The sequence below is a fragment of the Amblyraja radiata genome, chromosome 13, assembly GCF_010909765.2.
Source record: "Amblyraja radiata isolate CabotCenter1 chromosome 13, sAmbRad1.1.pri, whole genome shotgun sequence".
Classification (NCBI taxonomy): domain Eukaryota; kingdom Metazoa; phylum Chordata; class Chondrichthyes; order Rajiformes; family Rajidae; genus Amblyraja; species Amblyraja radiata.
In genome coordinates, this window is record NC_045968.1 from 34644231 (window position 1) to 34667629 (window position 23399).

At 51.6% G+C, this 23399-nt stretch overlaps 1 protein-coding gene across 5 annotated transcripts in view; it reads right to left on the minus strand.

Moving 5' to 3' along the window:
- Positions 1 to 23399, minus strand: part of tnik (TRAF2 and NCK interacting kinase) — a 110306-nt gene that overhangs the window by 14365 nt on the left and 72542 nt on the right. For 3 of the 5 annotated variants that reach the window (XM_033031733.1, XM_033031734.1, XM_033031735.1), the window contains 8 exons: positions 22011 to 22367; positions 14541 to 14705; positions 14069 to 14326; positions 11522 to 11628; positions 10768 to 10955; positions 9922 to 10016; positions 6955 to 7151; positions 5865 to 5991 (listed from right to left, as the gene is read on the minus strand). In XM_033031733.1, coding sequence (XP_032887624.1) covers positions 5865 to 5991; positions 6955 to 7151; positions 9922 to 10016; positions 10768 to 10955; positions 11522 to 11628; positions 14069 to 14326; positions 14541 to 14705; positions 22011 to 22367 — 1494 coding nt within the window. The remainder of the gene's footprint in view (positions 1 to 5864; positions 5992 to 6954; positions 7152 to 9921; positions 10017 to 10767; positions 10956 to 11521; positions 11629 to 14068; positions 14327 to 14540; positions 14706 to 22010; positions 22368 to 23399) is intronic. The other 2 variants (XM_033031737.1, XM_033031736.1) reach the window with 1 other exon arrangement.

Below are 23399 nucleotides of genomic sequence, written 5' to 3' on the forward strand. Positions count from 1 at the left end.
GGAAGGACTCAAGCCCTCCACGCCCCATGGGAATGATCTCCAGCACCAATCGACCTTCAGAAAGGCGATGAGCAGGAATTTCTTCAGCCAGAAGGTGGCATCGGTGGAATTCGTTGCCACTGAAGGCGGTGGAGGCTACATCATTGGGTGTTTTTAAAGCAGAGATTGACAGGTCCTTGATCAGTAAGGGTGTCAAAGGTTACGAGGGGAAGGCAGGAGAACAGGGTTGAGAGGGAAAGATGGATTAGCCACAATCGAATGGCGGAGCTGACTCAATGGGCCGAATGGCCTAATTCTGCTCCAATTACATGAACTTGAACTAACTGGCAGTGACAATGGAGGGTGGGTGGTGAGGAAACAACACGGGATGTGGGAAAGGGCTGGATGATGGAGAAGGAGAGGGTGGGAGGAAGGTTGCCGACTTTCATGCTGCCATCTAAGACCAGGCATGACCCATGGTGGAGAACATGGAGACCAGGCTGGTGCAGAGTTACATAGACAAAGCACTTCAACCCTCGCCCAGGGACACAGCCTGGTACCGGGGTACTGCACTGGGGCGCCATTGTGAATCACACTGAGAGTACTGTGCGGAGTTTGCACATTCTCCCTGTGACTGCATGGATTTCCACCCACATCCCAAAGTCGTGCAGGTTAATTGGCTTCTGTCAGTTGTAAACTAGTGTGTAGGACAGTGCTAGTGTATGGGGGGGGGGGGGATTGCTGGTTGGCACAGACTCGGTGGGCCGAAGGGCCTGTTTCCGCGCTGTATCTCTAAATCAAAAGCTGAAGAAACGAAAACTAAAAACACTAGGTTTGACTCCTTAAATATCCCAGGAAAGAACAGAGATCTTACTTAGAGGGGAAGGCTGGTAATCAGAACATGTGAATTGAAGGCACAGACACAAGAGACCGCACGCAGACAATAGAAACTGGAGCAAACAAAAAACAAACTTGTGCAGGAACTCAGCAGGTCAGGCAGCATCTGCGGTGGAGATGGAGAGGTGTTGTTTCGGGTTGCGACCCTTCCTGGAGCCGATGAGCATGAGGGAGGCCACAGATGACAAGGAAATATAGATAGGGTTGATGGGATTGCAGCGTACTAGCATACACCTGATGGGCTGAATAGCCTCCTTCGCGATCACAATATGAAAAACTATTCAAAGACAGTGCGTAGAATATTCACCACAGCCAGTTTCAAACTGTGCAGTAACAATGGAGACAGGAGGAACTGAAGATGCTGGAATAATGAGCAAAGCACAGAGTGCTGGAGGAACTCAGTGGGTCAGGCAGCAAATGTGGAGGGAATGGACAGTCGACGTTTGGGGTGGGGAAGGTAATTGCTGGAGGCAAGAGGGGAGGTGTGGTGTCAGAGATGCGAGGGGTGCTTTCTAAAGGCTGTCTGAACGGAAAGGGGAGGCAGATTTAACTGGTACTTCCAAATGAAAGCTGGATAAAGGGGAAGCTAGATCATAGTCATACAGCATGGAAACAGGCCCTTCAGCCCAACTGATTGTATTGATGTGTGGTATCATCACCTGATTGGATAGCATGCAAAACAAAGCTTTTCACTGTACTCTATACACTTGACAATAATAAACCTAAACCTATCATAAACCTTCTCCTCTGCACATTACTCCAAACCTGGGACAAGCTGCCAGAGGATGTAATGGAAGCAGATACATGGAAACACAGAAAAATAGGTGCAGTAGGCCAGTCGGCCCTTCGAGCCAGCACCACCATTCAATATGATCATGGCTGATCATCTAAAATCAGTACCCCTTTCCTGCTTTTTCCCCCCATGCCCCTTGATTCCTTTAGCCCAGAGAGCTAAATCTAAACCCTCTCTCGAAAACATCCAGTGAATTGGCCTCCACTGTCCTCTGAGAGAATTCCACAGATTCACAACTCTCTGGGTGAAGAAGTTTTTTCGTCATCTCAATCATAAATGATCTATCCCTTATTCTTAAACTGTGCCCCTGGTTCTGTACTTCTCCAACATCGGGAATATTTTTCCTGCATCTAGCCTGTTCAATTATTTCAGAATTTTATATTTTTCGATAAGATCCTCTCTTCTTCTAAATTCCATTGAATACAAGCCCATTCGACCCATTATTTCATCTTAAGTCAGTCCTGCCATCCCAGGAATTAACCTGGTGAACGTACGCTGCACTCCCTCAACATTAATAACGTCCTTCGTCAAATTAGGAGATAAAAATTGCGCACAATACTCCAGGTGTGGTCTCACCAGGGCCCTGTACAACTAAAGTAGGACTTCCTTGCTCCTAAACTCAAATCCTCTCGCATTGAAGGCCAACATGCCATTAGTTTTCTTCACTGCCTGCTGTACTTCCATGCTTACTTTCAGTGACTGATGTACAAGCACACCCAGGTTTCATTGCACCTCCCCTTTTCCTAATCTGACGCCATTCATATAATAATCTGCCTTCCTGTTCTTGCCACCAAAGTGGATAACCTCACATTTATCCACATTATACTGCATCTGCCATGCATCTGCCCACTCACCCAACCTATCCAAGACACCCTGCAGCCTCATAGCATCCTCCTCGCAGCTCACACTGCCACCCAGCTTTGTGTCATCCGCAAACTTGGAGATGTCACGTTTAATTCCATCGTCTAAATCGTTAATATATATCGTAAATGACTGGGGTCCCAACAACGAGCCTTGCGGCAACCCACGTCACTTCAATGAGGAGTTTTTAAACATATATTGATAGGAAGGTTTTAGAGGGATATGGGCCAAATACAGGCAAATAAAACTAAGCCAGCATGTAAATTTAGGTTGGCATAAACAAAGTGGGCCGAAGGACCTGTCTCCATGTTGTGCAGCTCTGTGACTTGTTTTCTCACTTTCCTTGTTCTAATGGAACTTTGTCAACCTGAACCATTAAACTTCTCTCTATCTCTCTCACACTCCCTCACATTCTCTCACTCACTCACTCACACACATTCACTATCTCTCTCCCACTCTCTCTCACACTCACTCTCACTCTCTCTCTCACTCTCACACATTCTTACACTCTCTCACACTCACTCTCTCTCTCTCACTCCCACTCACTCTCACTCCCACTCACTCTCTCTCTCTCTCTCACTCACTCTCTCTCACACTCACTCTCTCACTTCCACTCACTCTCTCTCACTTCCACTCACTCTCTCTCTCACTTCCACTCACTCTCTCACTCCCTCACTCACTCACTCTCTCTCACACACTCTCTCTCACACTCACTCTCTCACACTCACACACGCACGCTGCGCTCACCGCCGCGCGCGCACCTCCGTCTCTCGCACACCACGCTCTCCAGCCCACTCACTCGCTCTGCACTCCCACCACCTCTCTCGCCCTCACGCCTCGCTCTCACACTCACTCTCGCGCACACTCACTCTCTCACACACTCTATCTCTCTCACACTCTCTCTCACACTCACTCTCTCTCTCACACTCACTCTCTCACTTCCACACACTCTCTCTCTCACACTCTCTCTCTCACACTCACTCTCTCACACTCACTCTCTCTCACACTCACTCTCTCTCACACTCACTCTCTCTCTCACATCCACTCACTCTCTCTCACACTCTCTCTCACACTCACTCTCTCTCACTCCCACTCACTCTCTCACTCCCACTCACTCTCTCTCTCTCACACTCACTCTCTCACTCCCACTCACTCTCTCTCACTCCCACTCACTCACTCTCCTTCCCTCACTTTGCCTCGCTCCACAGAAGTCGTCTGACATTGCTTGTTGCTGTTAGGATTCAGAATATCCATTCCTCTGGTCGGGGCGTGCAGCCTGTTAAGGCGGTGGGAACAGACTCAATAGGAACCTTCTAAAAAGTAAGGAGTAAATCCTGCAAGGGAAATGTTGCAAGGCTCTGGCCAAAGAACTATTTCAAAGAGTTGACCAAGTGCACTGAGCAAACTCCTTCTGCGCTGTGAGATTCAGTGATTCTATTAACAAATAATATCCCAGCGGTCAAAGTCCAATGGTCTGTCGTGGACCAACCACGTTGATGCGACAGCCATGAAGCTACACCAACACCCCTACATCGTGAGGAAACTCAGCATGTCTCCAGTGACCCTTACAGACGTCTACAGATGCACCATAGAAAGCACACTGTTGAGTTGCATCACAGCTTGGTTTGGGAACAGCTCTGCTCAAGACCGCGAGAAACTGCAGAGCGTTGTGGATGTAGCCCAATCCATCACACAGACTAGACTCCCCACCATCCACTCCATCTACATTTCACACTGCCCCGGGAAAGCAGCCAACATAATCAAAGACTTGTCCCAGCCTGGTCATTCCTGGTTCTCCCTGCTCCCATCCGGCAGAAGGTACAGTAGCTTGAGACGTTTTACCACCACTCAGTTATACCATCTTCCCCTCTGTTGTCAAGTTTCTGAACGGTCCTTCCAAAAGCTAAGGTACTGGCCGATTCACCTCTACCCCATTGTGGACATTGCCTATGGAACTGGTGCGCTATAATGCTGAGAACTATATTCTGCACTCTGTATCTTCCCCTTTGCTCTACCTGCTGGATTGTACTCGAGTTTGACTTGATTGTATCCTTGTATATTATCGGATCTGGTTGGAAAACATGAAAAACAAGGCTTTTCAGTGTACCTTGGTACACGTGACAGTATTAAACCGAAACCTAAAGACACATGTTTGCCTTCCCTGATCAACATGAACAGAGCAGAGACAACAGGAACTGCAGGAGCAAAACTTGAGCAAAACATAAAGTGCTGAATTAACTTAACTGGTCAGTCAGCATCTGGGGAGGGTAAGGACAGGGAACATTTCAGGTCGGGACTCTTCTTCAGACTGAAGAAAGTTCAGACTGAACCCATCTGTAGAAGGGTCCCGACCAGAAACGTCGCCTATCCATTCCCTCCCTAGATGCTGCCTGATCCGCTGTGTTCCTCCAGTACTTTGTGCTTTGCTTGTGAACTGAGAGCAGATCCTGGTGTGGCTTTGCTACAGATGTTGTCAAACATCATTGTAGGCTTCATAGAATCACATGGGGACCACATCTGGCCAGATGCACAGGGTTTAGCCCATTGTAGGTTCAAGCTTCTCGAAAAACAGGACTCATCCTATAGAGTACTTTGCCTTGGCATCGTGTCCGGCATAGACATTGTGGGCCGAAGAGCCTGTTCCTGTGCTGCACTGCTCTATGTTCAACGTCTCTCCAATTCCAACCCCAGGACTGCAGGGAGAGCTGTGGCCTGCTGGACTGTGATCTTTCTCTCCAACCCCTGCTCCTCCATCTTCTCAAACCATCTCTCCCTCTACCTCCACCCCTCTGACCTCTAACATCACAAGGCTGAATAGTGAAAGGCCTTGATGGAGTGGATGTGGAAAGGATGTTTCCACTTATGGAAGCGTCTATGATCAGTGGCTACAGCCTCAGAATAAAAGTGTGTACCATTCGAATCAAGATGAGGAAGTATTTCTTTAACCAGTGTGGAATTTATAGCCAGACACGGTGGTGAGTTTTTTTTTTAAGCGGAGATTGACATGTTCTTGATTAGAAAGTGTGTCAGGGGTTATGAGAAGAACGCAGGAGAATGGGGCTGAGAGTGAAAGATAGATTAGCCATGGCGAAGCAAACTTGAAGGGCCGAATGACCTAATTCTGCTCCTATGTCTTATGGCCCACTCGCTGGCAGGCATCACTTCATCACTCATAAACTCTGCCCAACTCACTCAACCAACCTGCAAGGTTTCCTTTTACAAAGTGAGGCAGACAAGAGGTTTTGCTTGTTCCTTACACCAACGGGCCGGCCCACCAAGTGACCGTTCAACCATCGCTCTGCTTGAACCTTGAACCCACGGAGCAGGCACGTACCTCTCGGATAATCAGGGTTCCATCTGTGGACGGGTTTCTGTAGAGATCGGATGAGAGGGGTCCCTCCCCCTGCCCCACCCCGTACTCCTTACTGTAAAGCTCACCGGCATCCGGGGCAGAGCTGGGCCTGCAAGCAAAGAGCTGGAGTCAGCAGAGGCAATGTGTACGCAGTGAGGACTGAGGGCAGAGAGACCAAGGAGGGAGAGGGGAGCGGGAAGAGGGTTGAAAAGGGAGAGAAGATTGGCAGCATGACAGCATTGGTTCTCAGGCTTGGGTGCTCAACATCGTTGGGTGGGGTTGGGAAGAGATGATCTTCCAAAGGCTGCTTGCCACGCACCAATGATAAGGGGATTGTTTAGTTCAAAGATTTATTTTTTAAAACCACTCTGCCTCTTGGACAGCTGCAACTCCTGAAAAGGAGAAATAAGGAACTGCAGATGCTGGTTCACAAAAAAAAAAGGACAAAGTGCTGGAGTAACTCAGTGGGTCATGCAGCACCGCTGGAGAACATGAATTGGTGATGTTTTGGGTCAGGACCCTTCTTCAGACTGGGGTGATGTTTTGGTCGGGACCCTTCCTCAGTCTGATTGTAAGGTCCCAACCCCAAAACGCCACTTATCCATGTTCCCCAGGGATGCTGCCTGAGTTACTCCAGCACTCTGTCTTTTATTTCCGTAAACCAGCATCTGCAGTTCCTTGTTAGTCATGTACTGAGTGAGGTGGGCTGTCGAGTGTGAAGTGGACGGTCGGGAGCGTAGGGGGAACGGCGCCGCCGAAAGCGAGGAGGGCGGCTGAGAACGAAGGGGCGGGGAGGGGGGGGGTGGGGGGGCGCAGTGGGAGCAGGCCTGGTTCACCTCTGTGAGCAGAAAATGTCTATTTGATGAACTTTATGTAACTTTGTCGGGTACTAAAAACGTGGCGACTCTCTGTGTACTGCCTAGGTGAGGTCTGCTGTATTATTTTACTGGGTTGTGTGCAAAATCAAAGCAATTCACTGTATCTAGGTGCATGCGACTATAAAGTATCATTGAAACGTGTCGGTACTCAGTGTCGTTTTCCAGCTGGGAATGATGTGTGACCTTTCCCTTACATGATCCTGGGAATGCCGCTGACCGGCACCGTTCCGTCCTGAGCTTCATTGTCCCCATCTTCCTCCTCCTCCTCCTCCTCCTCATCGCTGCTCTCCGATTCCTCGCTGGACGAGGAGTAGTCAGTGACTTTAATGGGAGGCCGGCTGGTCTCGTCAGCTCGAAGCTCCCGTAACTCTTTAGCCAGTGCCGTCAGGTCCTGGGGGAGAAAGAAACAAGAGAAAATATAAACTCTCCAGAAGGAGATCATGCCTGGTTATTCTTGATCGGTATTGTGGGCTGGGGAGGGAGTGGTAGGGGGGGAGGTTCGGTGGGGGCAAGTCTCCAGTGCAAGGAGGGACACTGGGGGCTTCCACCCCAATAGGGGACGTGTAGAGATATCTCTACCTGTGGGCAAGTCCAGAACTAGGAACCAAGGGCATTACCGCCGCATCGATGTAGTCAGGTATTACGGAGAGCGTGGTGGCAGTGGGTGAGGGAGAAACAGGAATGGGGTTAAGGGGAAGCCAGATACACTCAGAGAGGGAGAGAGGGAGGAGGAGATTGAGGGAATGAGGGCATCGAGGATCTGAAAGTCCTGCTCCTCAACAATCCAACAGCAGCTGTCTAAGAGTCCGATGGGAGATCAGAAAAAATTTCAAAGTTGAGTTTAGTTTATTGTCACGTGTACTGAGGTACAGTGAGAAGGTTTTGTGCGCTAACCAGTCAGTGGAAAAACATGATTATAATCGAGCCGTCCACAGTGTACTGATACAATCAAAGGGGAATAACGTTTAGTGCAAGATAAAGTCCAGTAAAGTCCGATTAAAGATAGTCTGAGGGTCTCCAATGAGGTAGATGGGAGGTTAGGTCCGCTCTCTAACTTGGTGATAGGATGGTGCAGATGCCTGATAACAGCTGGGAAGAGACTGTCCCTGAATCTGTACTTCTGTACCACCTTTCTTGTTAGTTTTGGGAATGGGAATGAAGGCTAATTGGTTGAATGGCCCATTGAATATTGGAAAACATGGTTCACATGACTATAGCTCCAGTGAATCACCCAACCAATTGCAACAATTCAAACCGTTACTTTTCAGAAACGAACAAATAGAAAACTCAAACAAAAAAGACACAAAGTGCTGGAGTAATTCAGCGGGTCAGGCAGCATCTCTGAAGAACATGGATAGGTGACGTTTCAGGTCGGGACTCTTCTTCAGAATGAATGTAGTTGGGGAGAGAGAATGCTGGAAGAGAGGTGTGGGTGAGACAGCCTGGTCAGTGATAGGTGGATACAGGAGAAGGGGGGGTGTTGGTTGGCAGATGGGTGGACAAAGACCAGCGATGAAAAGAATAAAAGTGTGAGATAACGAGACAGATGGAAAATGTGAGGAGAAAGGAATATATGGGGGAGGGGACATGGAGACATAGGTGCACATCTGGGTCAGTCTGAAGAAGGGTCTGGACCTAAATCATCACCTATCCATGTTCTCCAGAGATGCTGCCTGACCAGCTGAGTTACTCCAGTACTTTGTTTGTTTGTTTTTGGTTGACCAGCATCTGCAGTTGCTTATATCTACGATAGAAAGCTCATTTTGGAGTCAGCGCACGTTCCCACGGTTACCTGTGGAGGTGGCACTAACCTCATCTACGGCTTTCTTATAGCTCTGGGAGGGAGGGAAGGTTAGTCCGCGATCGAGATGAAAGAGAGAGAGAGAGAGAGAGCGAGAGAGAGAGAGAGAGAGAGAGAGAGAGAGAGAGAGAGAGAGAGAGAGAGAGAGAGAGAGAGAGAGAGGTTAAAGAAAATAAATTGGAGATGTTAGTTTAAAAAATAGTTAAAACTGACAGACAATTTCAACACCTGATGACACATCACTCGATCAAACAAAATAACGGCATTGCTCACTAGCCCCTCCTGTTGTCCACAAGGGGTAATTGCTTCCCTACACAGAACAGGGGGTTGGTCAGTCTGAAGGAGGGACCCGACCCGAAACGTCGCCTTCTCCTTTTCTCCAGAGATGCTGCCTGACTCCCTGAGGTGCTCCCACACTTTGTGTCTATCTTCGGTATAAACCAGCATCTGCAGTTCCTTCCTACGCAGGGGGCCAGTGACACCCTCCCTCTGCCTCCTGCTCCCTGGGGAAAAGAATCCCATCCTATCCAGTCTCTCCTCAAAACTAGGAACCTTCCAGAAGGCCTAGAGGGGGTTCATAAGCCACAGGAGCAGAATTAGGCCATTCGGCCCATCGAGTCTGCTCCGCCATTCGATCATGGCTGATCTATCTTTTCCTCAACCCCATTCTCCTGGCTTTTCCCCATAACCTTTGACACCCTCACTAATGAAAAACCCATTAATCTCCCGATTTAAAAGTACCCAACGACTTAGCCTCCACAGCCATCAGTGGCAATGAATTCTACAGATGCACCAGCTTCTGGATATAGAGGAGGCGGTGCCCTCTGGTTCTAGACCTTAGTTCCATCCCAGTGCAACGTCCTCTGCACCCTCTTCAGCGCCCTCTACTGCCACCTGCAAGCATCCTTCCACTTGCTCATCAGTCTTCCTCGGTACCTCAATACTCCTTGGCCCCCCCACCAACAGGTAGTCAAGGCAACAAACAAAAACTGCTGGATGCATCGCAAAACAGTTCTCAGGGGTAACGAGAAAAGAACAGGGAGACGTAGGCTTGACTGGATAGTCCCACTAAAAATGGGCCGTGCAGTCTTGTGCAGCCAGATGGCGCCAGAATGCACACGATGGGCCGAATGGCATCTGCAGGTGCCATGACTGTGTGTGAGTTGCAGGTGAGGGGCCTCAGTCCGTTGGGTGGCCCCTCTGCCTGTTAGCCCAGTTGACTGGTCAACCCTCTCCATCTGTTGTCCAAGACCGGGTGTTGTCCCAATACATTGGTCAGCATGGGAGCATGGTTCTGTCTGTTGCCCCACTCTGCCTATCGCCCCCCCCCCCCTCCGCTTGTAGTCGGGCGTGGACTCACCGCCGGCCTCCCCGGCCGCGACAGCTCACGACCCTCCTCGGGTCTCCGGGCGGCGTCGTGCGGCAGGACGGGTGATCCCTCGGCTTTGCCTGTCCCTGCGGCGACAACGAGGGAGCAACGTGAGGGGCCGGCACAGACCGCCCCAAACAACCACCTGCATTCACATAGCGCCTGGCCCCAAATGCTGGAAACTCAACGGCAAAATCTGTGGTCGTGGGGGACGGCGTTCGTGCCAGTGGCGCAGCAGTAGAGTTGCTGCTGCCTTACAGCGCCGGGGATCCCGGGTACATTCGTGACGTCGGACGCTGTCAGTACGGAGCTTGTACGTTCTCCCTGTGGGCTTTCTCTGGCTGCTCCGGTTTCCTCCCACACTCCAAAAACTTACAGGGTTGTAAGTGTGTAGGATAGTGCTAGGGTATGGGGATCGCTGGTTGGCGGGGATTCGGTGGGCTGAAGGGCCTTTTCCCACGATCTCTAAAGTCTAAAGTAAAATAAAGCCACCTGTGCTCCAAGGAATAAAGTCCTCGCCTGCGCATACTTCTAATGCAGGGAAGATTTACGAGGATGTTGCTGGGACTCGATGGCCTAAGCTACAGGGAGCTACGGGCAGGCTAGGACTTTCTGAAGAAAGTCTGAAGAAGAGTCTCGTCCCGAAACGTCACTCATTCATTCTCTCCAGAGATGCTGCCTGTCCCGCTGAGTTACTCCAGCATTTTGTGTCCACCCCTCCCCATCCTTCACCCCTCCCTGCCCTTTCCCCTTCCTCCCCCACTCCTTCATCCTCTCTCCTTCTGCTTTCGTCTTCGTCCCCCACCCCCTCTTCACCTCCCCCCCACCAGGCCTCACCTTTCAGCTGGTTGCGTTCACTGGAGCCGGCCTGGGACCCAGCCTGGGAGCTGGGCTGGGAGCTGGGCTGTGAGCTGGGCTGGGAGCTGGGCTGGGAGCTAGGGGTGCTGGAGCTGGTCGAGCTGCCACTGCTGCTCACGTGGAGGGCGGGCTCCTGGGGGGGCTCCACCTTCCGCAGGTCCGGGTTACTGTGGGGAGGGGGTGGGGGTAAAAAAAGGGGGCAGGGTCAGAGCTGGTCCCCTAACCCGCTCCCTCCCTGTCCCACCGCGAGATCTCCCCCGCGTGCCCCTCCCCCACTCCCCGCCCTGTCCGTGCCCCTCCCCCGCCCAACACCCACCTCCCCGAGCCACCCTGCCCACTGCAAGACCCCCTCCCCTAACCCCTCCCTCACCCAACCCCACCCCAACAAGCCCCTGCTCTATCCCCCACCTCCTCCCTGCCCACCCAGAGACCATCCACTCCCCTACCCCAAACTCTCTCCCACTCCCCACCCTCTCCCTGGCCGCCCCTGCCCAACCCCCCCCCCGGTACAGGAGCAATGGGCCAAATATCCTCCTCCAACACTGTACCCATTCCGCGACTCCTCACGAGCGTGCCCTGGCGTTCCAGATATTTCACGTCCCGTTGGGATGCTGGGAATTTTAATCCCTGCCCGCACGCTCAGTTCCTTCAGCATCCAGAACTCAGAGCCATGCCTAACTCTTCCCCAAGGCCGGGAACTTGTATCCGCACTAACCACCACACGGGCCATTACCTTGCTCTTAATGGCTGCGCCCCAGGCCGACTGGCCAGTCCGTCGCCGTTCCCTGGGGAATTCTTGCGGCCAGGCGCAGGGGAGATGGACGTAGTCCTTCGAGGGACCTGTGGACAGAGTTAGTTTAATTTAGATTTTGTTGCCACATATACCAAGGTACCATCCTAACTAGTCAGCGGAAAGACTATACAGGACTAAGCCGGAAAGGGTGCAGAGAGGGCCTGGGGTGGAGGGTATTGCACCAAGGTGTTCCCTGCAACCTGTTTCTCTCGCGGTTCACAGACTCGCCAGCCGCCTGCCACTTTTGCGGGCTGGAAGAGTCTGTGTACCACGTGTACATGGAGTGTGTGAGGCTGCAGCCACTGTTTCAATACCTAAAGGGGCTGCTCCTCGCCTTCTGGCTGCATTTTTCACCCACCATCCTCATCTTTGGACACCCTGTGCGTTGGGGAGAGGGTAGGGCTGAAGATGTCCTGGTTGGGTTGCTCCTGGGCCTGGCCAAGCTGGCCATCTGCGAGTCAAGGCACCAGACGGTGGAGGGCTCTACCCGAGCCGGCTGCCTGCCCCTTTTCCGGGGATACGTCCGTGCCCGGGTGCGGATGGAAAGGGAATACGCCCTGTCTACGGGCACCCTGAGGGAGTTCCGGGACCGCTGGGCACCGAGGGGGGTTGAATGTATCCTGGACAAGGATTGCAATATAGTTGTTTAGCAGTTGCTTAGCATATTTGTTCGTCTTGTATTATGGTGGTGTTTTGTTTTATTGTATTGTAAATACTATTTTAATATTTGAATAAATATTTTTGATTAAAAAAAAAAGAGTGCAGAGAAGATTTACGGGGATGTTGCTAGGACTCGAGGGCCTGAGATATAGGGAGAGGTTGAGCAGGCTTGGACTTTATTTCTTGGACTGCAGGAGGTGGAGGGGTGATCTTATAGAGGTGGTCAAAATCATGAGAGGAATGCATACATGCATATTTTACCCACAGTAGGGGAATAAAGAACCAGAGGACATAGATTTAAGGTAAGGAGGGAAACATTTCATAGGAGCCTGAAGGACAACTATTTTACACAAAGGTTTGCAGGTATGTGGAACAAGCTGCCACAGGGGGTAGTTGAGGCAGGTGCTATCACAATATTTAAAAAACATTTGGACAGGTACATGGATAGGAAAGGTGCAGAGGGATATGGGCCAAACGCAGGCTGGTGGGACTAGTGTAGACGGGGCATGCTGGTCGGCGTGGGCAAGTTGGGCCGAAGAGCTTGTTTTCACACTGTATCACTCTATGATTACAATCGAGCCGACCCCAGTGTACAGAAACAGGATAAGGGAACAACGTCTAATGAAAGATAAAGTCAATTAAATTCTGATTGCATAGCCCAAGGGTCTTCAATGAGGTAGATGGGAGGTCAGGGTCACTCTCTCGTTGGTGATAGGATGGTTCAGTTGCCTGATGACGGCAAAGTGGTGAACATCACAAGCCCGGCGTCCGAAGACATGCAGTCCATCACACAGACCCGACTCCCCACCACTCACTCCGTCTCCCCTTCACGCTGCCTCGGGAAAGCAACGAACAAAATCAAAGACTTGTCCCTGTCCCAGTTTAAGAATAAGAGGTAGGCCATTTAGAACTGAGATGAGGAAAAACTTTTACATACAGAGCGTTGTGAATTTGTGGAATTCTCTGCCTCAGAAGGCAGTGGAGGCCGATTCACTGGATGCATTCAAAAGAGAGTTAGATAGAGCTCTTGGGGCTAGCAGAATCAAGGGTATGGGGAGAAGGCAGGAACGCGATCACATTGAATGACGGTGCTGGCTCGAAGGGCCGAATGGCCTACTCTTGCATTGTCTCTGTATCTATGTATATGTCCCACCCCTGGTCATTCTATCTTCTTCCTGCAGAAGGTACAGAAGCTTGAAAGAACGCACCAACAGCCTCAGGAACAGCTTCTTCCCCTCTGTTATCAGACTACTGAATTGTCCTCCTATAAGCTACGGTACTGTCCGATTCACCTCTAACCCATTGCGGACTTTGGACTTTGTCTCTGGAAATGGTGCGCTACAATGCTGACAACTATATTCTGCACTCTGTAACTTCTCCTTTGCTGGATCTATTGTACTTTGGCTTGATTGTATTTATGTGTGGTATTATACGTGGTGTCTGATCTGTTTGGATAGCATGCACTACAAAGCTTATCACTGTACCTCAGTACATGTGACAATAATATACCTAAACCTGAAACTGTGTTCGCCAAGGAACAATGTTATGTGGTTCCAATGTACGAGAGAGCCAGTGGCCCACACATCCACTTGCCCAATGGGGCACTTGCCCACAAATCCACATACTCCCTGGACCACCTGCCTGCTGGTCCACTTGCCCACTAGCCAGCTGGTTCACTTGCCCACACATCTACTTGCCCATTGTTCACATGGCCACTTGCCCACTGGTCCAGTTACACACCTTCCCACCCGCTCACATGGCCATTTGCTCACATGGCTACTTGCCCACATGGCTACTTGCCCACTTGTGCCCAGAGCCAGTGCCTACCTTGGGCGGGGTATCGTCCTCTTGCTTGAGCCAGCCTCCACCCCCGTACTTGTCGTCGCTTGTGGTGATGCGGGGCGGGAGGGGAGGCGTCTCGGAGGTGGGGTCCGAGTTCTGGCGCGGCATGTCCGCCCGGTGCGGCGGGACCCCATCTTGCGAGAGGAAGGTGCCCGACAGCCCCTTTGTCGGCTCGTGCAGCGACTGGGAGCCCGTCATGGAGGAGCCGGGGGTCTTCCCACCGATCGGGTGGGCCACCGGCACCTGGGGAGAGAGAGCCCAGTCAGGAAGGAGTACGGGAAGAGAGAGAGACCCGACGAGAGGGGAGAGACTGTGCTCGGAGGGGTAAAGAGAGAGATTGGGACGGGGAAGAAAGTGCCATGTTGGGTGGGGGTGTGGGATCAGGGGGAGACCCGGTGATGGGGGAGCGAGGGACCGTGCGCAAGGGGGAGAGTGAGAGAGACCTTCTGGACCTCACCTGAGACTCGGTGGCCTCATGCACAGGAGGATTCCGCGGGGCGGCCACTCCGCCACTGCTGAAGGACTCGGAGCGAGGGGGCATGCTGGGGTCGGACATCCTGTTGCCCATCTTGTGCGGCATGGCCGGCGAGCTCTGCCGGTTCAACTTGGAACGCTCCTCCACCTGGAAGGTCGGCCGGGGCCAGTGTTGGGGGGGGGGGGGGGGGGGGGGGGTTGGATGAAAGGACCAGTGTTAGTCACCTCAACACAACACCTTCTTCTCATCTTATTCCTGCAGACCATCTCCAACACACATCTCCACCCGAAGCAGATATTACACAGAGTTTTAGCTGGGACCAGTGGTGTTGGAGTTGGGACCATTGGCTTGAAGTTGGGCCCATTGGCTTGAAGTTGGGCCCATTGGCTTGAAGTTGGGACCATTGGCTTGGAGCTGGGACCATTGGCTTGGAGCTGGGACCATTGGCTTGGAGCTGGGACCATTGGCCTGCAGCTGGGACCATTGGCCTGGAGCTGGGACCATTGGCTTGGAGCTGGGACCATTGGCCTGGAGCTGGGACCATTGGCCTGGAGCTGGGACCATTGGCTTGGAGCTGGGACCATTGGCCTGCAGCTGGGACCATTGGCTTGGAGCTGGGACCATTGGCTTGGAGCTGGGACCATTGGCCTGGAGCTGGGACCATTGGCCTGGAGCTGGGACCATTGGCCTGGAGCTGGGACCATTGGCTTGGAGCTGGGACCATTGGCTTGAAGTTGGGACCATTGGCTTGGAGCTGGGACCATTGGCTTGGAGCTGGGACCATTGGCTTGGAGTTGGAACCAGTGAGCTTAGATCGAGACCTTCTCATCCAATCCAAGTATTCTTGCCACCACTTTCTGTGTAGACGGATTCATTCTCCAGCATCCATTCCCTTTGGGAGTAACCAGATTCCCTTGACGAGGAGCGGTACAACTCGTCTCCCAAGGTTCTCCCAAGGAGAATATCCGGTTGGGCACAGGGACGGGATCTGGTCAGCTCCAGCCGAGCAGCTGAACTGCAAGCCCACTCAAGGACGAATGGGGGGGGTCTTACATTGGCGGCAAAGGATGGAATCTAATTGGTGGGGCTGGGTCTGCATCACAGGGTTGTATTCCCAAAGTGTGGGCAAGGACTGACAGTATTCCACTTCGGATCGAGAACCGTGCATTGTCGACGGCTAGCACACATTGATGACTGACCTACACCCAAGGCTGATTGGTAACAGAGGCAGCACGAGGAATTCAGTGCGTGGTAGTGTGGCTTGCCAGAAGCTGGTGGGAACCAAGCAGCAGAGCTCCTGTGCATTCCAACCGGAAGGATTTTGAACGTTGAATGTTTCTGAACGTTCCCAGTCGGAATAATTTAAGTTTGACCACAAGATCCCAGGCATCAGTCGCTCCCCCCTCAGCTAGCCTGCCTGATACAGACACAAACACAGAACATAGCACTGGACAGGCCCTTTGTCCCACCATGTCTGCACTGACCATAATGCCAATATATCTAATCCCATCTGGCTACCATGGTCTATATCATTCTATTCCTGGCATTTTCATGCATCCGTCTCAAAGCCTCTTAAAGCCTATCGTATCTGCCTCCTCCATCACCCCTGGAAGCACGTTCCAGGCACCCACCACCCTACGCGTAAAAAACTTACCACCGCACATGTCCTTTAAACTTTGCCCCTCTCACCATAAAGCTACGCCCTCTCGTCCTTGACATCTCCACTCTGGGAGAAAGGTTCTGATTTTAGCAATGCTTTACATAATTTTATATACTTGAGTGATACTATTTAAAACATGCCCTCCAGCCTAATTTGCCCATGCTGACCAAGAGGCCCCATTGCACTAGTCCACCTGCCCACGTTTGGCCCATATTCCTCTCGACCTTCCCTATCCATGTACCTGTCCAAATGTCTTTTAAATCTGCCTCAACTGCCTCCTCTGGCAGTTTGTTCCATACAGCCACCTCCAAGACTCCATACTGGCCTCCCCTCAGCCTGACACACCAGAGAAAACAATCCAAGTCTGTCCAACTTCTCCCTGCAGCTGATACCCACCAATCGAGGCAGCATTCTGATAAACCTCCTCTGCACCCTCTCCAAAGCTTATCCAACCCTATCCTTCCTATAGTGCGGCATTTGGTAATTGAACATAGGTAACAATCTGAAGGGTTTCGACCCGAAACGTTGCCTATTTCCTTCGCTCCATAGATGCTGCCTCACCCGCTGAGTTTCTCCAGCATTTTTGTCTACCTTTCGATTGTCCAGCATCTGCAGTTCCTTCTTAAACATAGGTAATAGTCGGTGAATTATAAAGTAATCGGTGCCTCTGATAAACAAGATGAGCTTTCTCCCTCTGACCCACTGTCAGCCTCTCGAGTGATACATTTGGTGGTCTTCCCAAGGGGTAGAGTTCCAATTAAACCAAGGAGCTTTCTTGTCTCTTCACTACTGGTTACTAATTCCCAACAGCTTCAGTCAAACATTCGCAGATCCTGGAAAAATAATGAGAGAGTGAGAAAGTATCCCATCAGACCACAGCCCGCGACACCTAGAGAGAAGTCCCAAAGAGAAGAAGCGCAAAAGATTAGAGTCGCATTGCTTGACACATGGCGAGATCTTCAAACTCCATGAGGAGGAAATCCCTCCAAAGTTAACATCCGTCTTCCAAACATGAGAGTTGGTTCCTTCGGCTGTTCACAAGTTCAGACGGAAGATCCAGAAATCCTGGACTGTCGCCAAAGCAGGTTGTCCCTTCATTTTTGGCAGATCTCTCTCTTTCTCAGGCCAGCCCTGCTCTTCAAGAAGAACATGGTCTCCCCGACCTCTGGTCCCAGAAGATGAAGAGAAACCGCCTATGTGTCTTCGCTGTTGGAGTGCAAGGCCAGGAAGTTCCAAACCAGCCCCCCCCGATGCACCAGGCAAACGCTCAAAACTCAGCGGCACAATCTGCTGCCCTCTTCCCGCACCAAGCAAGGGGTTAGTGTGAAGTTCAATTATTTCCTCAGATGCAACACCGGGATTAGTGCTTAACGTTACAAATGGCAGCAAGGAGAGAATGGGTTCAAATTGGGTGAGTTTGTTGAGATCTAACAGTTTCTGTCGGCACTTTAGATCTGGAAGGCATCAGTTGGCACACAAGGCAGGGTGACGTTTGCCTTGGGGTTGAAAGCAAACCATTTATAGAGCACAGAGCACAGAATACTCATCAACAAGCCACGCTAAGTAGTCAGGAGAAACAGGTCTAGTCCAAATGGGGCGTAAAGGGGAAAGACTCAACCTGGCTGATAGCAGCATTGTTTAATTTCATTTCCCCAAAAAATCAAAACACTGCCCTAACTCAACACTTTCCATGAACTTTAGACTTTACACTTCAGGGATACTGAGCGGAAACAGGCCCTTTGACCCACCTAGTCCGCGCTGACCAGCGACACCCTGTACGCTAGTTCTATACTGCGCACAAGGGACAATTTTTACCGAAGCCAATTAAACTACAAATCTGTACGTCTTTGGAGTGTAGGAGGAAACTGGAGCACCCGGAGAAAGCCCCATGCGGTCACAAGGAGAACATACAAACTCCACACACAGACAGCATCCACGGTCAGGATCAAACCCAGGGCTCCGGTGCTATAATACAGCAGCTCTACCCGCTACACCATTTGACCTCACCAAACCTAGATCCACCCCTCCTAATCCCTCCAGATCTCTGCGCTCTTGCAATTGTGCCCTCTTGCGTATCCTCAAATACTTCCACTCCTGTTGGATACCTCTTCAGCGGTCTTGCTACTGGGCTCCCCGAGTCCTCTCTGTCTCCCACTCTGCCTCTCTTTCTCTCCATGAATGCGCTCCATTTCCGAAGAGTTAAACCAACTCCTTTGACCCATCTTTTGGGCACCTTGTTTCTCAACACCTTCTGACCAGACCTGGTCCTCGCTAAAGTGTAGAAACAAGGCAGCATCTCTGGAGAAAAGGGGATGGGCGATTTCTGGTCAAGACCTTTCTTCAAAGTAATAGGCGTCGTTTAGGGTCTGAAGAAGGGTCCAGATTCAAAACGTCACCAAAGATGCTGCCTATCCCGCTGAGTTACACCTGCACTTTGTCTCTTTCCTCGACTGTAGCGTGATGAGTTTTAATCTGCATTCAGGTGCTTTATAAATGTGGTAGTTTCAACTGATGCAGGTTAGTTCTCAGTGGATGAAGCTTCAAGACTGAATTCCACATTGAGCTGGAACTCTGCAACCTCCCAGTGTCATGTCAATGTGTAGTAGGGCCCATCTTGAAATGGTGCCAACTCCAACAGTTAGGACCTGTCTCCAATGGTCATCTCTCTGGCACAGGAACACAACTGTGGACCGGGTAGGGAACACTAATGCCTCAGGTAACATGACCACACTCAGCATGTTGAAGATCAGTAGAGAGGATGACAGATAATTTGGGGGATGTGTTTGCCACAGGCAACAATAGAATGAATTAAGAGAGCAAAGGGGCTTGTGGAAACTGCCACAGGAAAACTTTCTTTATGCGGAATGGCTAATTTGGGCAACAGAGAGCATAGAAACAGGCCCTTCGGCCCACCTTGTCCATGCTATATTGGACTGGACACATTTATCTGCATTTGGCCCATATCCTTCGAAGCCCATCAACATCTCCTTCCCCTCTGTTATCAGGCTTCTGAACTGTCCTTCCATAGGCCTGGGTACTGTCCGATTTATCTCTAGCCCATGGCGGACTTTGGACTTTGTCTCTGGAACTGATGAGCTTCAATGCTGAGGACTATATTCTGCTCTCTGGATCTTCCCCCTTCACTCTACTCATTGTACTTGAGTTTGACTCGATTGTATTTATGTGTAGTGTTCATGCATAATGAATCATAGCAGCAGAATTAGTCATTCGGCCCATCGTCTACTCCACCATTTAATCATGGCTGATCAATCTTTCCCTCTCAACTCTTCTCCCCATAACCCCTGACGCCCTTACTAATCTAAAATCTGTCAATCTCCGACTTAGAAATATCCATTGACGGCCTCCACAGCCGTGTGCAGCAATGAATTCCACAGATTCACCACCCTCCGACTAAAGACATTCTTCCTCATCTCCTTTCCAAAGGTACGCTCTTTTACTCTCAGGCTATGTCCTCTGGTTCTAGACTCTCCCACTTGAGGAAACATCCTCTCCACATCCACTCTATCCAGGCGTAGATCTGGCCTGACCAGGTCTATTATGTTTGGATACCATGCAGAAACAAAGCTTTTCACTTTACCTCGGTACACGGGGCAATAACAAACCTAAACCCATTGTATCCATATACCTGTCCATATGCTTCTTTAAAGTAGTGATTGTATCCATTTCCCTAGCTTCCTCTGGCAGCTTGTTCAAGATATGACCCATGATTACACCAGACCCTTCAGTAGTATTGGGAGGTGATTACTCAGTGACGTCACTGCGTCCATATCTCCAGTATGAAGGGAATTCAAGGCCCTGCCCTGAATTTCCCACTAATGACCCCCCCATCGGCACAGTTCCACTAGGAACTCTGAAATCTTTGCCAAGCCTGGCATGAGGGTGCCAATCCACGGGGCAAGAGCCCTCAGTAATACCTACTATTGTTGCCTGTGGGAGGGCGGAAAGCGAAAGGGAGGGAGGTGAAGGGGGTTTGAGACCAGATCATTGGGTAAGATCACCGTCTGATGCCACTATTCTACGGATCAGATTCTGGGTGAAGCCCCCAGCACACTGCGCCCTCCCTCCTGCTGCCATCGACACCTACCCCAATCCCAACACAAACCGTGGAGAGCTGTAACGTTTGCTTCCTCTCTGGAAACGGGGGGGTGTCCTTTGCTTATTTTTAAGCACTCCGATCCTTAGAGGGAAGAGGGGGGAGGGGGGGAGAGGGAAGAGGGGGGAGGGTGGAGAAGGGGAGGGGAGAGGGAGGGGGTAGAGAGAGAGAGAGAGAGAAGGGGGAGAGGGGGGAGGGAAGAGAGAGAGAGAGGGGGGGAGAAGAGAGAGAGAGAGAGAGGGGGAGAAGAGAGAGAGAGGGGGGGAGGAGAGAGAGAGAGAGAGGGGGGGCGGAGAGAGAGAGAGAGAGGGGGGGAGGAGAGAGAGAGAGAGAGAGAGAGGGGGGGACGAGAGAGAGAGAGAGAGGGGGGGAGGGGGGGGAGAGAGAGGGGGGGGAGGAGAGAGAGAGAGGGGGGAGAGAGAGAGAGAGAGAGAGGGGGGGAGGAGAGAGAGAGAGAGAGAGGGGGGAGGAGAGAGAGAGAGGGGGAGGAGAGAGAGAGAGAGAGAGGGGAGGAGAGAGAGAGAGAGAGAGAGAGAGAGAGAGAGGGGGGGAAGAGAGAGAGAGGGGGGGAGAGAGAGGGGGGGAGAAGAGAGAGAGAGAGGGGGAGAGGGAGAGGGGGAGAGAGAGAGAGGGAGAGAGAGAGAGGGGGAGAGAAAGAGGGTGAGAGAAAGAGGGAGAGAGAAAGAGGGAGACAGAGAGGAGGGGGGGGTCAGTGGTGATGGGTGTTTGGGACGGGGTGTTGCAGTCGTACCTTGGGATGGTGGGACAAGGGACCGTGCTGCTGCGGGAGAGGTGGTGAGTGGTTTGCCCACGGCTGTGCGTGTGCGTGTTTGGAAGGCAGGGGCTGGAATGGATGCTGGGTACTGGGCTGGAGGGAGGGAAGGGGTGGGTTGGAGTGTGGGGTGCTGATGGAACGGAAGATGGGGATGTGGACAGGCATTAAGGGGTGCATCAGGTTGCGGTCGGCAGCTAGCACAGAGCGTAACCCCCCTTCGGGCTGGGAGTGGAAGCATCGGTCTGGGGACCACCCCTCCGGGGAGGGTGAGCGAACCCTCAAACTCTCAAAATAGCCCGACTCCGGCTCAATCTCCAGCCTCAGCGTCGGGCTGTACCTCAGTGACCTGACGTTGTCCTCATGGGAGGTCAGGGAGGAGTCTGATGACCAGTGGGGGGAGAGGGGGCCCGGGGAGAGGAAGACGGAGGAACCAGTGGAAGAGCTAGCAGGGCTGTGGCGGGAGAACTGAGGGGAGCCGCGGGGTGAGACGTGGGCAGGTGACGGGGGGCCTATGCTCAGATTGGGGGTGCTGGAGCTGAGAGAGGGGCGGGGATGGTGGAGGAGAGTGTGTTGGGCCAGGGGGTCTGTCAGCAGGCCGCTATCTGACGGGGATCTGGGGTTGGAGTGGAAGACATCGTGGTCAGCGGATGGGGTGAAGGTGAGGTGAGTGGAGGAGGGAGGGGAGAGGTCCATCTCCAAAGACCTGCCCTCCCCCCACTGAGATGTCTGCTCCTCGTGTTGGGAGTCCAGTCCGATGGCGGGAATCCTCGCCCGTTTCTGCACTGCGCCGCTGGCCGTGAGGGTGAATTGGTAATCAGGCTGCCCGCCCTTTTGCCTCACCTCCCGACCGTGCTGCATCTCAAAGCTATGTTCCTCCACATCCTGACTGTCGGGAGTCTTTACTTTCTTTTTCACCACACCGTCCGGTCCAAAGTCGAACACGTATCCCAGCGACGCTCTCGGCTTGCCCGGCGTCCTCTTCGACTGCTTCGGCAACTTGCCCTCCGGTGCCGTGGGGTCAGGCTGCGACTTGGGAGCGCCTTGCCTCGGGTTCTCGCCAAGGTTGGACCTCGCCCTCTCGCCTTGCCAGGGGTACTGGGGGGCGGCGGACAGACTTGTCGGACGCACGTGGGGACCCGGCGGCAACCGGCCAGAGTCGGTCGGGTCCCCCGAGATGTCATTGAACGAGTTGGACCTCGTACACAACTGGTCCTGTTTGGCCATGCGCTGCGGGGAGTTACTGTGTGACCGCCGCTGAACCTGAATCAGGGCGAAAACATTTACTCATTCACAACTTAAACACACACAATCCCCTCCAGAGCCGGGCTGGAGAGCAAAAATGGCGTGACAGGTAGACAGGGTGGTGGAGAAGGCGTTCATCAGTCAGGATCTTGAGCAGAGAAGTTGAACGTTATAGTGGCGGTTATAGGAAGCACAGTAGTAGGTATAGGTGTCTGAAAACTGTAACGCCCAGGATCAGGAGCAGCTTCTTTACAACAATCAGGCTATTAAACACTATAACCTCCAAAGAGACTTCACTGACTTGGGAACTCTCTGCCACAGAGGGTAGTCGAGGCCAGTTCATTGGCTATATTTAAGAGGGAGTTAGATGTGGCCCTTGTGGCTAAGGGGACCAGAGGGTATGGAGAGAAGGCAGGTACGGGATACTGAGTTGGATGATCAGCCATGATCATATTGAATGGCGGTGCAGGCTCGAAGGGCCGAATGGCCTACTCCTGCACCTAATTTGTATGTTTCTATGAGCATCATCTTTTGACTTTTTTGCACTATTATTGAATATTTATTTGTCTGTTTTTTTATATGCACGAAATGTTTTTGTTATTTATTGTGGTATTTACAGTCTACTATGTTCACATATCTGTTGTGCCGCTGCAAGTAAGAATTAAATTGTTCCGTTTTGGGACATATGACAATAAAACACTCTTGACTTGAATTGTACAAGACCTTGATGAGGCTGCATTTCAAGTTCAAGTTACATTTATGGTCACATACACCAATTGGTGCAGTGAAATTTGAGTTACCATGCAGCAGACAAATAAAATAAAATGAACACAACACTAGAATTTAACATCCCCACAGCCGAATCAACGTTTCCCACTGTGGGGGAAGGCAATCATGTTCAGTTATTGTGTTCAGTTTTGGTCTCCTCTGCTATGGGAAAGATGGCATTCAGCTGGAAAGTGTGCAGAGTAGATTTACGAGGATGTTGCCACAACTCGAGGGCCTGAGCTACAGGGAGAGGTTAGGGAGAGGATGGGACTTTGTTCCTTG